Source organism: Hyperolius riggenbachi, chromosome 2 (genome assembly GCF_040937935.1).
Source record: "Hyperolius riggenbachi isolate aHypRig1 chromosome 2, aHypRig1.pri, whole genome shotgun sequence".
Taxonomy (NCBI): domain Eukaryota; kingdom Metazoa; phylum Chordata; class Amphibia; order Anura; family Hyperoliidae; genus Hyperolius; species Hyperolius riggenbachi.
Window position 1 is genome coordinate 347,389,798 of NC_090647.1, and position 17,156 is coordinate 347,406,953.

General features: G+C 42.6%; 1 protein-coding gene across 7 annotated transcripts in view; it reads left to right on the plus strand.

The window, feature by feature from the left end:
* SLC6A17 (solute carrier family 6 member 17) overlaps positions 1-17,156 on the plus strand; it is a 156,168-nt gene that overhangs the window by 91,806 nt on the left and 47,206 nt on the right. For 6 of the 7 annotated variants that reach the window (XM_068269537.1, XM_068269536.1, XM_068269542.1 and 3 more), the window contains exons 3-4: positions 5,600-5,757; positions 9,927-10,053. In XM_068269537.1, the coding sequence (XP_068125638.1) occupies positions 5,600-5,757; positions 9,927-10,053 (285 nt within the window). The remainder of the gene's footprint in view (positions 1-5,599; positions 5,758-9,926; positions 10,054-17,156) is intronic. The other variant, XM_068269543.1, reaches the window with a different exon arrangement.

Genomic DNA, 17,156 nt, shown 5'->3' on the forward strand with positions numbered 1-17,156 from the left:
CAGTTTTCAGATCTTGCCACAGATTCTCGATTGGATTTAGATCTGGACTTTGACTGGGCCATTCTAACACATGAATATGTTTTGTTTTAAACCATTCCATTGTTGCCCTGGCTTTATGTTTAGGGTTGTTGTCCTGCTGGATGGTGAACCTCAGCCCCAGTCTCAAGTCTTTTGCAGACTCGAAGAGGTTTTCTTCCAAGATTCTGCCCTGTATTTGGCTCCATCCATCTTCCCATCAACTCTGACCAGCTTCCCTGTCCCTACTGAAGATAAGCACCCCCAGAGCCTGATGCTGCCACCACCATATTTGACAGTGGGGATGGTGTGTTCAGAGTGATGTGCAGTGTTAGTTTTCCGCCACACATAGCGTTTTGCATTTTGGCCAAAAAGTTCCATTTTGGTCTCATTTGACCAGAGCACCTTTTTCCACGTTTGCTGTGTCCCCCACATGGCTTGTGGCAAACTGCAAATGGGACTTCTTATGCTTTTCTGTTAACAATGGCTTTCTTCTTGCCACTCTTCCATAAAGGCCAACTTTGTGCAGTGCATGACTAATAGTTGTCCTATGGACAGATTCCCTCACCTGAGCTGTAGATCTCTGCAGCTCGTCCAGAGTCACCATGGGCCTCTTGACTGCATTTCTGATCAGCGCTCTCCTTGTTCAGCCTGTGAGTTTAGGTGGACGGCCTTGTCTTGGTAGGTTTACAGTTGTGCCATACTCCTTCCATTTCTGAATGCTCGCTTGAACAGTGCTCTGTGGGATAGCCAAGGCTTTGGTAATCTTTTTGTAGCCTAAGCATGCTTTAACTTTCTCAATAACTTTATCCCTGACCCGTCTGGTGTGTTCTTTGGACTTCATGGTGTTGTTGCTCCCAATATTCTCTTAGACAACCTCTGAGGCCGTCACAGAGCAGCTGTATTTGTGCTGACATTAGATTACACACAGGTGCACTCTGTTTAGTCATTAGCACTCATCAGGCTATGTCTATGGGCAGCTGACTGCACTCAGACCAAAGGGGGCTGAATAATTACGCTCACCCCACTTTGCAGTCATTTATTTGTAAAAAAAATGTTTGGAATCGTGTACTTCTTCTTCTGATGTGTACAACACTTTGTATTTGTCTTTCACATGGAATTACAATAAAAATGATTCATGTTTGTGGCAGTAATATGACAAAATGTGGAAAGCTTAAAGGGGAGCGAATACTTTTGCAAACTATTGTATATACAGGCAATAGATTTCAGCAGTCCGCAATATTGGATTTATTTGGTCAGTTCTAAATGTATTCTCCCTACAGTGGCTCTCAGAGAAAAGTCTGTTGCTCCTACCTTCTTCCTCCCTAGGAAGCTGAGCAAGCTGGTGTGTATAGGAGTCTCTAGCACCCTCTGTCCTGAAGCTTTACATTGTATGTTGGGCAGGTAGCCTGACATATGCACGGGTGAGGTAATAAATGAATGAACAATGTACAGTAGATTAAATGGGCACTATGGCGAAAACTGTACAATTAAAAATTCCTATTTATACCTCCATATAAGATGTACATTTGTTCCAGAGTAAATGCACTATATATTTTTACTTGCTATGTAGCTGACACAGTAGGCATTATAATTAAGCAATTTTGAACCTTTTATTGACAGGTTTTGAACTAGTCCCTCTCCTCAAGGGGGATATTAGGGATTTCTTTTAATTGCAAAAACACTCCTTGAATGGCTGGGCCAGGGTACAGTCCAACTGGTAGTAGGTAGATAAAGGTGATTGGCACAAGATGCTGCAGATAGCAGACACACAGGGGGTAACAGGTCTCAGTAATTAGTAGGTAGAAAAAAAATACAAAAGTATTGTGAAAGTAATACATTTTAATGGCTAACTAATAAAGTTAAATTATGCCAACTATCTGGGATCTTGCATAATTTAACTTTATCAGTTAGCCATTAAAGGTATTACTTTTACAAAACGTTTTTTTTTTAACCTACTTAATTGTTTGGCTAACACGGTGCAGAAACTTTTTTGCTTCTAGGTATATTAGTAGGTACTCTGGCTGGCATCTTTGGACAAATCATTTCCATGGAGTGCTTTGGAAACCATTAAAAGAAAAGTTTAGAACCAGGCAAAATTAAAAGATAGACTTGCATCCCCCCATTTACCTCTCACTTCATTTTTAGGTCACCCAGATTTCATACCAGGCTTGCATAACCCATCTACCTTTAAATGGTGGCAGCAAAAGGGTTTAATAACAATTTATAGCCTGGTATCTGACACAGCGCTTAAATCCTTCTCCTTTCTCAGGGAACACAAACAAATACCAGATAATGAGCTGTTTAGATTTCTCCAAATCTCCCACTTCATAAACAAGTATATTAGGTCCCGAGATTCATTATTAACTAGAACATACTTTGAGCATATATGTACTACAGACCCTGGATCCCCAGGCCTCATCTCTCAATTATATAAAAATGCAATCTCTCCCCCTAATCTCCCTAAACCACAATACATTCTGAGGTGGGAGCGGGAACTTAATGTTAATTTTGACACTGATGATTTGCAGTACATGTGGAGGGGCATCCCTTAATGGGGTGCCGGCATTTGTTGCCTTGTGCTACCGACACCCACCTCTATATATGCAGAAATTACCTCTGCTTTCGCAGACTCCTCTGTACCTTATCTATTATACATGTTACTACTGTTATGTTTCTAAATGTTCTATGAAAAGCATTTACTTGTTATTTCTCTTTAAAAAACAATAAAAATTATTTGTGACAAAAGAAAAGTTTAGAACCCATGAGGAGATGGACTAATCTAGTCGGTAAGAGCTTCATAGATAACAGATTATAATATCTATTTGAACTGACTGCTACACAGGAATTAAAAAAATCACAGTGCATTTACTCAGGGACGTGTATGTGTGTGTATATGTAAATATATTTTTACAATTTTTCACCATAGTACACCTTTAATAAAAGTGGGATTAAACTCTAACATAGCAGTCAGTAAAAACATGTTTTCCTACTTTTTTTTATTAATCATACAGTTATCATATTTGCTTTTATACACAAGTATTATTGTCCATTTACATATAACCATTGTCCATTTACATATAACAAGTTCCTAAAGTACAGTTTATCTGCTCTGAAAGCTGCCACTGTAATTTAAAGCATAGCTGCTGTATTTATATATTGTATCCAGTGAGAAGTTGTCTGTTGTGTACACTTTCAGCTGAAGCACTGCTAGGAATGTTTACTAACAGTGGCCGATAAAGATACTAAAAGCGGTTTAAAACTAGGACAAAATGTTCAACAAAAAAATGTGTTTTCCTACTTTTTATAACCCATACAATTATCATATTTGCTTTTGTGCACAAGTATTCTTATTCATTTAGACATTATAACTTCCCAAAGTTCAGTTAATTTTTTTTAAAAGCTGCTTATGCATTTTATTCATAACTGTTGTAATTCTGTTGTGAATGCAGCCAGCAGTGATTTCTGACCTGTGTTTCACCCCAGGACTCATCAGCTGAAGTCCTGCACAGCCAGACAATGTTTACATAAATGTATCAAGTAAAGACTGTGTACACAAGATAAGCTTAACAGCAGTTCAGATGCGGGTTCTCCCTGCAGAAGAAAGAGTCAGCCCTGTGATGTAACCCTTTGAATGTTGTTTTACTAAAAAAAAACCATTGTGTTAGTATATTATATGCTGTAAATAATCTTTTAGAGCAAAAAATAAATTCTGGGTTATATTCCGCTTTAAACTAGATGATGCAACCACTTCCTCAACTTCGGGTTCAGAGCTAAGTTTTCCACTGGAGAAGAAAGTGCTGTTTAGCTGTTTCAGTGCTGTTCTGCTACCATTTTGTTCCTTGGTAGTAGGTTTTATGCTGCGATAGTCTTTTAGGGCAAAGAAGAAATGCAGAGTTTCATACCACTTCAAACACTGTTTTCCATAGCCAAAAGCCATGTACTGTTGGTGGAACTTCAAGAGAGGTTCAGGAAACACTACCTTATTGTTAAAATAGTAAAACATTATTATTTAAACTGATAAAAACAAACACATTATTGCATTGAAAATACATGTTTGAAAATGAATGTCAATAAGCTTAAAACAAAAAAACAAACAAAAAAAACTGGCAGAAGACTCGGCTGCTTCAGCCTGAGAGACCCCTAAAGCCTGGTGCATGCTTCCAATTAAGGTTGGCTAATCACTGACCAGCTCCATGTAGTATGAGGGTTTGCCTACACAATCTGCAGATAGTATTCAATATTCATTGACCCTCATACTACATGAAGGTGGTACAATTGGTCAGTGATTGGCCAATCATTATTGAAAGTTTGTGCCAGGCTTTAGAGCTGGGGTCATACAAACATCCATTTTTGATTGGCCAATCTTACCACTCCCATGTAGTATGAGGGCCAACAGACTGCATACTATCAACAGATTGTGTAGGTAAGCTCCCAAGGCCCATACACACACCAGAAAAAATTCGGCCAAGGTGGGCCAAAGATCCAGTGTGTGTACAGCAGCCCCCGATGCCCCCTGTCCACTTGGCCAGCAATCCGTCATGGCGGATCGCTTTGGCCGAGCGACGGGAGATAGCTCTGTTCTCCCCACTTATACAACTCCCCCCACCTGAGCAATGTCACTCTCGTGCGGCTCTGCTTTTCTCTCCAAACCCCCCCCCCCCCCCCCCCACACACACACACACAAAAACACAAACACACACATTTACAATGCAGGAGACATTACTTGCTTGAAAAGCGAGAGACGCATCTGTGTAACCTTGGCCTTGCAATGCCGCCCGAGGGATTGGTTTCCGATCACCGTCAGTTGCCATTGATTGTGTGTAGAAGCCTTGTAAAATTGGCCAGTCATTGGCCAATCAAAATAGGATGTGTGTATGTACCATTAATTGACAATTTGTCAGCCACTGGAGACAGTTGAAGAAGTGGCAGGAGTCACATTTGTGAAAGCAGCATCTAATACAATTTTCAGTAAAGGCAGGACTGATAGGTTATTCATCCTCACCAATGTCAGCATCGACTTCTGTTGTAAAATCAAAAAATGCTATAATGTGTACTAAGTACAGAGAGAGAGAGAGACACATATACTAAATATAATTCCCTGGCAAATTGCTTTATTGCTGTACATAAGAACTATCAACAGAGCATGATTATTCTGTATTCCCATGAAAAAAGATATTGGAAATCCTATAATTATGGCTGGGTAATTGCTAGGATAAGTTACTGGTAATGTAAGTTTAGTGTAACGTCAATGGGACAAGTGTTCGCTGTGCCACAGCTGGGTTTATCCAACAGTTGCATGATTCTCTAGATGTGGAAGTCTATGTTACTGGGAGAGATGTGCATGGACCTAAAATATAAATATACACATTTAATCATAATGTAGGAAAAAATACAATTGTTTGATGGGTGTTTTTTAAGATCAATCATTATATAATTTTGTGTGTGATTTGAACATGGGGGGTGGGTCACTTTAGGTCTTCTGATTCTCTCCTCATTGTTTTACTATGTGCTCCTGTTTCTTACTTTAATTAGCTTTCCTAAAGCACCTCTAGAATGATGTATGTACTGTTTGTCTCCTTAGGAGCCTATATGGTTCCATACCTGATCCTGCTGGTTTTGATTGGCATCCCTCTCTTCTTCCTTGAGCTGGCTGTGGGACAGCGAATTCGCAGAGGTAGCATTGGCGTGTGGAATTATATCTGCCCTCGACTTGGAGGAATTGGCTATGCTAGCTGTGTTGTAAGCACTTGTTACAAAGCTTTTAATTCCTGTTTCCTAAACCTGAATATAGCATGTCCTGCAAAACAAAAGGGAAAAAAATTAGAGATGGGACAAATCCGAAATGTCCTCAAATCTGAATTTAAAAAAATTCTCTATTTTCTTGAATCCTTCATATCTAATGAATTCTGTACATAACAATTGTTTGATCCATGAAAGAATAGTAGTAGACTTAAAGGAATCATCAGCCAATATTAATGCAAATCCGATTTACTTACCTGGGGCGTTCTCCAGCTCCTTACAGATTTCTGTCCCACGCTGACAGCTCCATTTGCGTGCCACCGGCCCGGGTTCCCCGCATGGTGCAGGGGACGACCGCGCCTGCGCAGTACACCGCAGACAACGTGGGTTTTATTGACAGCGGCGTTTCACACAGGCGCAGCAAGGACGACCTCGAGGTCGTCCTCTGCACAGTGTGGGGATCCGGGCCAGTGGCTGCGAATGGAGCAGTCTGCGCGGGACAGAAAGCTGCAAAGGGCTGGAGAACTCCCCAGGTAAATAAATCGGATTTGCATGAATTGGCTGATGATTCCTTTAAGCTAAATACTCACCACCCGATGGAGGATGCAGCGACGTCTCCCTGACGACAAGCGTTCCACGATCCATGTTCCGGCCAGAGGATATGCACAGCGTTCCACAACAGGCGCGATTGGGAAGTCAAGAGATCGCAGTACTTTGCTTCTCATCCTCCCAGTTGTTGGAGATCTTAAAGATCTGATCCGCCATGACAGTTGTTATCGCCCCACACCTCTAAACGTGCGATCGTTGGGAAAATCGCGTAGTTGGTACGGGCCTTTAGAATAGTATATTTTAAGTCTAACTACTCACACAACTCTTATGTACAGCATTTGCTTGATTTGAGATTTGAAGGATTCGAGAAAATCAAGGAAATTTGGGATCTGACCCATCTCTAAATATATACAGTGCTGCCCATAATTATTCATACCGCTGGTAAATTTTGACTTAACGTTACTTTTAATGAAAGATTTGGAGCTCATTGCTAAAGATGAATGGGCAAAACTACCTGTGGAGACATGCAAAAAGCTGGTCTACAATTATAGAAAGCGTTTGATTGCTGTAATAGCCAATAAAGGATTTTCTATTGATTATTGAGAAGTGTATGAATCATTTAGGACTGGACACTTTTTGCTCAAATGTAAATAAAAGCTGAGAAATGTTTTTTTCTTCCACAATAATGCCTCTTGTACATTGTCTTATCATCTTTTGGGAGACACCTATGTCATTTCCTGTCAAAAAAATTACTTGCTGGTTGAATAAAAGCAACTTTAAGTCAAAACTTGCCAGGGGTATGAATAATTATGGGCAGGACTGTGTGTGTGTGTGTGTGTGTGTGTGTGTGTATATATGTATGTATATATATATATATATATATATATATATATATATATATATATATATATATATATGTATATATATATATATATATATATATATATATATATATATATATATATATTATACACACAGCTCATCAAGAGTGTGCAAAGCAGTAATCAAAGCAAGATGTGGCTACTTTGAAGAACCTAGAATATGATATATTTTCAGTTGTTTCACACTTTTTGGTTATAATACTATACTTCCACATGTGTTAATTCATAGTTTGGATGCCTTCAGTGTGAATCTACAATGTTCATAGTCATGAAAAAAAAAAAAACTCTTTGAATGAGAAGGTGTGTCCAAACTCTTGGTCTGTACTGTATATATATATATATATATATATATATATATATATATATATGTATGTGTGTATATATATATATATATATATATATATATATATATACATTTATTTTATTTATTTATTTGTTGTATTTATAAAGCGCCAACATATTACGCAGCGCTGGACATTAATTTAGGTTACAGACAATATTTAGGGGTGACAAACAGCAATATGACAATACAGGAATACAAGAAAACCAGATCACACAGCACAGTATGAGTACAAGGTAATGCTTAGTCAGTCACTGGATGGGAGCATGGGGTTAGGCAAGTTAGGTTCACTCAAATGCATAGCATGGGTGCACAGTAATAGAGGTGCATGATCAGGTAGGACACAAAAGGAGTGAGGACCCTGCCCAAAGGCTTACAATCTAGAGGGAGAGGTAGGGACACGAGAGGTAGGGGACCAGAGTTCGGCTGTGGGTTTAGAGCAATTGTGAGGGGTGGTAGGCAAGAGTGAAAAGGTGAGTTTTGAGGGCCTTCTTGAAGGTGTTGAAGGAGGGGGCTGCCCTAATGGGTGGAGGTAGGGAGTTCCATAGTGTCGGAGCGGCTCTTGAGAAGTCTTGGAGGCGTGCATGGGACTGGGTGATGCGGGGGACGGTCAGGCGAAGTTCATTGGAGGAGCGGAGTGAGCGGCTTGGTGTGTATCTCTGAGTAAGATCAGAAATGTAGGTTGGACAGGTTTTGTGGATGGATTTGTAGGTCAGACACAATATCTTGAATCTGATTCTGGACTGGATAGGAAGCCAGTGGAGGGATTCACGGAGGGGAGCCGCCCTGGTGGAGCGATGGGAGGAGTGGATAATTCTGGCAGCCGCATTCATGATGGACTGCAGTGGGGCTATTCGGGTCTTAGGGAGTCCAGACAGAAGGGCATTGCAGTAGTCGAGGCGGGAAATTATGAGGGAATGGATGAGGAGTTTGGTGGTGGCAGGGGTCAGGAAAGGGCGAATCTTACAGATGTTACGAAGGTGGAAGTTGCAGGACTTTGTGAGGTTTTGGATGTGGGGAGTGAAGGAGAGTGTGGAGTCCAGGGTGACACCCAGACAGCGGGCTTGAGAGGTAGGGTGAATAGTAGTGTGGTTAACAGTGACCTGCACATCTGGGAGGTCCAGGGATGACCGGGGTGGGAAGATCATAAATTCCGTTTTGTCTAGATTTAGTTTTAGGAACCTAGCGTACATCCAGGAGGAGATGGCAGATAGGCAGGAGGAGACCTTGTCCATGGTAGTGGTGGATATGTCAGGGGTGTGGAGATAGATTTGGGTGTCATCTGCATACAGATGATAGTTAAAACCCATGGAGGAGATAACCTTGCCAATGGAGGATGTGTATTGGGAGAACAGTAGGGGGCCAAGGACCGAGCCTTGGGGGACTCCCACTGAGAGGTGGTTGGGGGTGGACGAGGACTCATTGAAGGAGGTCGTGAAGGAGCGGTTGGAGAGGTAGGATGAAAGCCAGGTCAGGGCGAGATCGTGAATGCCCATGGATTGGAGGGACTGGAGGAGTAGGGGATGATCTACTGTATCAAAAGCTGCTGAAAGGTCAAGGAGGAGGAGAATGGTGTATTTACCTTCAGCTTTAGCTAAGGCAAGGTCATTGACCACTTTGGTGAGAGCCGTTTCGGTTGAGTGGGCAGGCCGAAATCCAGATTGGAGTGGGTCTAGCAGTGAGTTGGCATTGAGGTACTGGGTCAGGCGTTTGTGAACCAGACGCTCAAGGAGTTTTGAGGCGAATGGGAGGAGGGAGATCGGGCGGTAGTTGGAGGGTAGCGAGGGGTCGCGGGAGGGTTTCTTGAGCAGAGGCAGTACAGTGGCCTGCTTGAAGTCTGAGGGGAAGGTGCCTGTGGATAGGGAGAGGTTAAACATGGTAGTGAGGACTGGGGCCAGATCCCAGTGTGTATATGTGTGTATATATATATGTGTGTGTGTGTGTGTGTGTGTGTGTGTGTGTGTGTATATATATATATATATATATATATATATATATATATATACATATATATATACATGCACACACGTACGTGCATACATTCAGTACATACACACACACACTCACACGTGGTTGAGAAACAAATCATTTTACCACCATTAAACCTACCTTTCTAGTTCAGTATGTGAGCTGCCGTGTTTTCCCTCATATTCTGAACTGTGCTGCTTACATATAAGCCTTTGTGCTGCCAGGCTGTATTTTATGATGCATGGGACATTTCAGAATGCAACTATGGCACACTTGGCTGTCATAGACCCCATACAATTATTAAAGCAGGAATTGATCTTGCGACATGAATTAAGCACTGAGCAGTAGTATTTCTGTCTGTTGTTTATGGCATAGACTGTTTTCAGTGAATGTAAACATGATGGTGATTTCTGTCCTCTCATTTCCTCTAGGTTTGCTTCTTTGTTGGCCTGTACTACAATGTCATTATCGGATGGAGCATATTCTACTTTTTTCAGTCATTCCAGTATCCACTGCCTTGGAATGAATGTCCAGTTGTGAAAAATGGATCTGTTAATAGTAAGCGGTTTAACACTGATAAGTTAATATTAGCATAGGGTTTGTGGACAATTCTAGATATTTGATTGGATTTACGAAAATGTATTGTTGCTTGTGTGTATGAGAACTTATGGTCTAGTGTGGTCAGGTGATAGATTTTATAAGGCAGTGATCACTTCCTGTAGTCTACATAGGAAATACAAGTAACCAACAAATTAGGACCTTACAGTATAAGTCAATGACCTGACCTGGCCAAAGTGATTCTGCTACAACTTTGGAAACCTTTAGAAAACCTAAGCAGGATATTTTCTAAAACTGGGTCTGATATTGGGTAACAAAAGTTTAAAGAGAACCTAAACTGAACGTAAAACAAAGAGTTTTACCTACTTGGTGCTTCTACCAGCCCCCTGCAGCCTTCTGTGCCTGCGCTGTCATGGAACGACCGACCAGTCCCTTGCAGCCGCTGGGCTTCGTTTTTGGCTACTGGGCCAGTCGATTGCCACTGCATGTGCATGGCCCTGGCCGCTGGTGTTCTCAGTCATGCTCCCGCCAACGGGAGCGCCTGCATATGCACAGTGCCAAAAAATATAATGCGTAGGATGCTCCTGCCAGTCGCCAAAAATGATACTCAGCGGCTTCAGGGGATCGGAGGATTGTTTCACAATGGTACGGGCACAGGGTGGCTGCAGGGGGCTAGTAGAAGCCTCAGGTAACTGAAACTTTTTTTTTACGTTCAGTTTAGGACAACTGAAGTGAGAGGTATATGGAGGCTGCCATAGTTATTCAATACTAGTTGCCTGGCAGCCCTGTTGGTCTATTTGGCTGCAGTAGTGTCTGAATCGTACACCACAAACAAGCATGCAGCTAATCTTTTCAGATCTGCTGCACGCTTGTTCAGGGTCTAAAGCCCCATCTACACGATACGATTCTTTATACGATTCAATTACGATTCTATTTACGATCCGATTAAATCCAACATGTCCGATCGGGATTCGATTCGATTCAATTCGATTTACCATTGCAAAACAATGGCAAATCAAATTGAATCGAATCGAATTCCGATCGGACATGTTGGATTTAATTGGATCGCAAATAGAATCGTAATTGAATCGTATAAAGAATCGTATCGTGTAGATGGGGCTTAAGGCTAAAAGAATTAGATGCAGAGGATCAACAGGATAGCCAGTCAACTGGTACTGCTTAAAAGGAAATAAATATGGCAGTCTACATATCTCTCTCTCATTAAAGTTGTCCTTTAAACCCTTGGCCTGAATCGTATCAGAGCAGTACACATTACTGGAAGGCTAGTGAATTTGTGCTATTGAAAAATGCACACACCCTTGGCAGTGCACACCTGCAACTGACTACACTGGCCTAAGTCCAGGCACTGCATATTAGGCTGAGATTCCACTGGCGTGCCGCATCCATTCAGATTCGGCAGCAGTGGATGGTTCTTACTGTAACTGCGCAAAGAGAAGCCATTTACTGTACTTTTTTTTTTTCCCCCATCACTTTTCTGAAGCCCACTGCATTCTACTAACCTTCCCAATCTAATATAGGCCCCAATCCCGTTCCAGGTTTTCTACTTCGCGTTTGACCTGTCATAGATTCTGTTGGAATATGAAAACAAAATTAGGGCCCTTACACATTGCATGCATTTCATTCCGACTTTCAAAACCGTATGCGTTTTGGGCACTATGATTAACAAGGGCACCATGATTAACATAGTAATCGGAGTGACCTACCGTATATAGAGTGGTGGTGCAATCTCTTTTTAAGCCAGTTGCAAACACGGTGCTATGCAATTTGCTATGCGAACTTCCATGTAAAAAAACTTTCAGCAGCTTTTTCTTTCTTTTGTTTTTCATGTTGGGAAACACAAACTAGTCCTTTGCTTGAAAACACCTGAAAATCACGATCGCAGAATAGTGTGATTGTGGTTTTCAGTGTGGATGGGCCTTAACTGAATCACACTGGGACATGTATATGATCATTTTCAGTTTCCATAACAAATTCCAAACAACTCACTCACACAAGTCAGAAAAAATAAACCTGTTTTAAAAAAAGTTAACTCCAACACTTATTGCCCATTTATACAAACCAATCTGCTTAGAGTAGCTGGGGATAGAATTAATAAAATGGGGACGTTAAAGTTGGCGTGGAGATTTGCAGTGCTGGACGTTCTCCATATTCCCTGTCCATATTCACTATATGAACTGTACAGCATTGCCTCCTTAAACCTAAAGCAGTTCATACCTCATCACTTCCAGCACATTTCCGAACGGTGTAGAAATCGGTGTACAGTATAGAGGCGGTGTAGAAGTCATGCAGATCATGTCTTTATGGCCTTAGTAATCCACTGTGCATCCTTGACTGCTAGTTATACCACAGATACAGAGCCATTTATTAGACTTATATACAGCTACTTCAGACAATTTTGCTGTCATCAGTGTACTGCTAGCCATACACTATGCAATAGACAACCAGACCCACTACCAATCTATACAGTGGATTGCGCAAGTTTGGGCAACATTGTTAATCGTCATGATTTTCCTGTATAAATCGGTGGTTGTTACAATAAAAAATGTCAGTTAAATATATCATATAGGAGACACACACAGTGATATTTGAGAAGTGAAATGAAGTTTATTGCATTTACAGAAAGTGTGCAATAATTGTTTAAATAAAATTAGGCAGGTGCATACATTTGGGCACTGTTGTCAGTGTATTGATTACAAAACCTTTAGAACTAATTATTGGAACTCAAATTGGCTTGGTAAGCTCAGGGACCCCTGACCTACACACGCAGGTGAATCAAATTATAAGAAAGAGTGTTTAAGGGGGTCAATTGTAAGTTTCCCTCCTCTTTTAAATTTCTCTGAAGAGTAGCAACATGGGGGTCTTAAAACAACCCTCAAATGACCTGAAGACAAAGATTATTCACAATCATGGTTTAGGGGAAGGATACAGAAAGCTGTCTCAGAGATTTCAGCTGTCTGTTTCCACAGTTAGGAACATATTGAGGAAATGGAAGACCACGGGCTCAGTTTAAGTTAAGGCTCCAAGTGGCAGACCAAGAAAAATCTCGGATAAACAGAAGCGACGAATGGTAAGAACAGTCAGTCAACCCACAGACCAGCACCAGAGACCTACAACATCATCTTGCTGCAGATGGAGTCACTGTGCACCGTTCGGCACACTTTACACAAGTAGATACTGTATGCAGAGGAAGACTATTCTCCGCCCACTGCACAAAACAGAGCCGCTTGAGGTATGCTAAAGCACATTTGGACAAGCCAGCTTCATTTTGGAATAAGGTGCTGTGGACTGATGAAACTAAAATTGAGTTATTTGGGCATAACAAGGGGCGTTGTGCATGGAGGAAAACAACATAGCATTTCAAGAAAAACACCTGCTACCTACAGTAAAATATGGTGGTGGTTCCATCATACTGTGAGGTTGTGTGGCCAGTGCAGTTACTAGGAATCTTGTCAAAGTTGAGGGATGCATGGATTCCATTCAGTATCAGCAGATTCTGGAGAGCAATGTCCAGGAATCGGTGACAAAGCTGAAGCTGCGCCGGCGCTAAATCCTTCAACAAGACAACGACCCTAAACACTGCTCAAAATCCTCTAAGGCATTCATGCAGAGGAACAAGTACACCGTTCTGAAATGGCCGTCTCAGTGCCCAGACCTGAATATAATTGAAAGTCTAGGATTTGAGTTAAAGAGAGCTGTCCATGCTCGAAAGCCATCAAACCTGAATAAACTAGAGATGTTTTGTAAAAAGGAATGGTCCAAAAAAACTTCAACCAGAATCCAGACTCTCATTGGAACCTACAGGAAGCGTTTAGAGGCTGTAATTTCTGCAAAAGGAGGATCTGCTAAATATTGATTTAATTTCTTTTTTGTGGTGCTCAAATTTATGCACCTGCCTAATTTTTTTTTTTTTTTATTATTATATAATTTTTATTTTGCAGTTAAGATAGAACAGGTACATAATAAACGGTTATTGAGGTACATCATCTCCACAGAATTACTAGAGTCCTCTGTCCATTTTGCTTCTTCCCATTGTTTTCTTTCACAGACATACGAAATGTTTATTCCTATATTTCTTTCATATAGCTATATGCATCCATACCTTTTGTGCATTCCACAGTACCATTACATATACTATTCATAACTACAATTTTATCTTTTAAGTAACAAAAAAACCCACCAAACCTTGGTGTTACAACTCAATGTTTGCTCATTTACAAAAATGAAAGTGTCTGTCTTCCTTTACCTGTAATTTTAACTCCCTGGTTCTAGCACAAAACTTCCCCAGTATTGGTTACATTCCCTATTATATTGTGATATTCATCAGTGGTTTGATACAGGATCCATGACATCCAATTTTTGTTTTATATTTATTAAGTTTATCTTGACCTGACAGCTCTGCTTCTTCAGCCTCCTGTAATTTATTAATACGCATAAACCAACCTCTAGCCGTTGGAACTGAAGTAGATCTCCAGTAGGTTGGAATCAGGCTCTTAGCTGCGTTAAGAAGGAAAGGCTCTCGGTGTTCCCTTCTTTTTTTCTGTGTAGACTTAAGCTGCATACTCACCGCCTGACGGCTCCTGCGATGTCCCCTTGACGATGGTCATAAGCGACGCCTCTTCAGGTTGGCGGGTTAAAGCATGAGGTCACACGATGTACACAGTGGTGCGAGCAAGACTTCTGCGATTGCGGTACTTTGCGCAGTGTTGTCAGGGATTTCAAAGATCCAATCTGCCGTGTCGGTCCGTCATCATCGGCGCGACGCTAGGCGACGTTCGCAATCGTGCGCCTGTACCCACCTCGCGACGTCGTTTGAAAATCGCCGGTAGTCAGGAAAATCATCTGCAAAATTGCCAGGTGGGTACGCAGGAGGGGGTCTGCATAGGAGAACATTACACTGTTGCATTGGCTGGTATTCCTGAGGGGCTGGACAATACTGCTGATTAAGGTCTGGTTCACACAGATGCTTACTAGGTGGTAAATGATTGATGCGGTGCTCTCTATCTAAGTGCAGCGCCAGTACTGTTGGTTCCTGCCGTTTACTGTAGTCCTTTGCAAACGCAGCGTTTTAATTCCTATCTTTCCTATTGTTTTAGGCGACCCTGGCAGCAACAGGTTGCTTCCAGGGTTGTTTACTGCTGCGCCTACATGTTTCCCTGTGAGGGCAAAAAATGCAGGTTGTTGCCAAAATCTGTAAAATGCTTTTCTACACGCTGCAAAAAAGCAATTGACCAAAGACACTGGCTGTCCTGTTAATCCTCTGCCTCTAATACTTGTAGCGGGAGTTTCTGTCTGAAGTCTGGCTGGATTACCCAAATGCAGGCTGGTTTCAGGTGTCTGATGCAGACACTATTGATGCCAGAAAGATCAGCAGAACTGCCAGGCAACTGGTTTTGTTTAAAAGGAAACAAGTATGGCGGCTTCCATATCCCTCTCAGCTAGTGTTGGGCGAACAGTGTTCGCCACTGTTCGGGTTCTGCAGAACATCACCCTGTTCGGGTGATGTTCGAGTTCGGCCGAACACCATCAGGTGTTCGGCCAAACCGTTCGGCCACATGGCCGAACTAAGAGCGCATGGCCGAACGTTCCCTGAACGTTCGGCTAGCGCTGTGATTGGCCGAACGGGTCACGTGGTTCGGACCCGAACGCGCTCTGATTGGCCGAACGGTCACGTGGTTCGGGTAAATAAATACCCGAACCACGTCATATCTCCGCCATTTCTCTGTGGGTTTAGCTTTGGGTAGGCAGGCAGGGTAGTTCGCTCTCCAGCCACGCTAGCCAGGGTCCCCCCCAGTCATTGTGTGTCGCTGCTGGGAACAGTAGTACACCGCTCGCTCAGCCACACTATATATAGCATTGTTTACTGCCACTGTGTACCTCGCTCAGCCACACTATATATAGCATTGTGTTTACTGCCACTCTGTGTACACAGCTCAGCCAGACTATATAGCATTGTGTGTACTGCCACACTGTACCTCGCTCAGCCACGCTATATATAGCATTGTGTTTACTGCCACTCTGTGTACACGGCTCAGCCAGACTATATAGCATTGTGTGTACTGCCACTGTGTACCTCGCTCAGCCACGCTATATATAGCATTGTGTTTACTGCCACTCTGTGTACATCGCTCAGCCAGACTATATAGCATTGTGTGTACTGCCACTCTGTGTACACGGCTCAGCCAGACTATATAGCATTGTGTGTACTGCCACTCTGTGTACACCGCTCAGCCAGACTATATAGCATTGTGTGTACTGCCACTCTGTGTACACGGCTCAGCCAGACTATATAGCATTGTGTGTACTGCCACTCTGTGTACACCGCTCAGCCAGACTATATAGCATTGTTTACTGCCACTCTGTGTACACGGCTCAGCCAGACTATATAGCATTGTTTACTGCCACTCTGTGTACACCGCTCAGCCACACTATATAGCATTGTGTGTACTGCCACTCTGTGTACACCGCTCAGCCAGACTATATAGCATTGCGTACTCTGCCAGTCAGTGTGTATATTGCTGGGATCAGTAATACTCCACTCACCGCCAACCACTATATGAGCTCACCATGAGTTCCTCAGAGACCTCCGCTGTGAGCAGCACTCCCAACAACAGCAACAGCCAACGCCCCACGCAAGCTATAACATCCACCCCAGCAGCCAGTGGTCAGCAGCAGCCCTCCCCGGAGGAGAACGTTGTGTCCATCGGTCCGTCGCCAGAGCGATTAATGAGGGCTGCCATTGAGGAGATGATGGGGCCTGATGTGGAGGAGGAGGTCTGGCTCAGGCCAGCATCCCAAGTTAATGTTGAGGACGATGAGGGGTCTGTGTCTGGGGATGTTGGGGTGGCAGAGGTGGTGGGTGGGTCAGACTCAGTAGAAGAGTTGTATGATGAGGATGATGATCGGGACCATCTGTATGTGCCTCAGAGTCCGACCCCGGAAAACATGTTGTAACGTGTGTTTAGGTACTAAAATCTGCGTTCCCACTTCCCAGTACTGCCCGCAGTGCCCGGGTCCACGGATCCATATAATTTTTTGGGCAGCACTATCAAACTGTGGTACTATGAGTGAGTTGCCATGGTCCT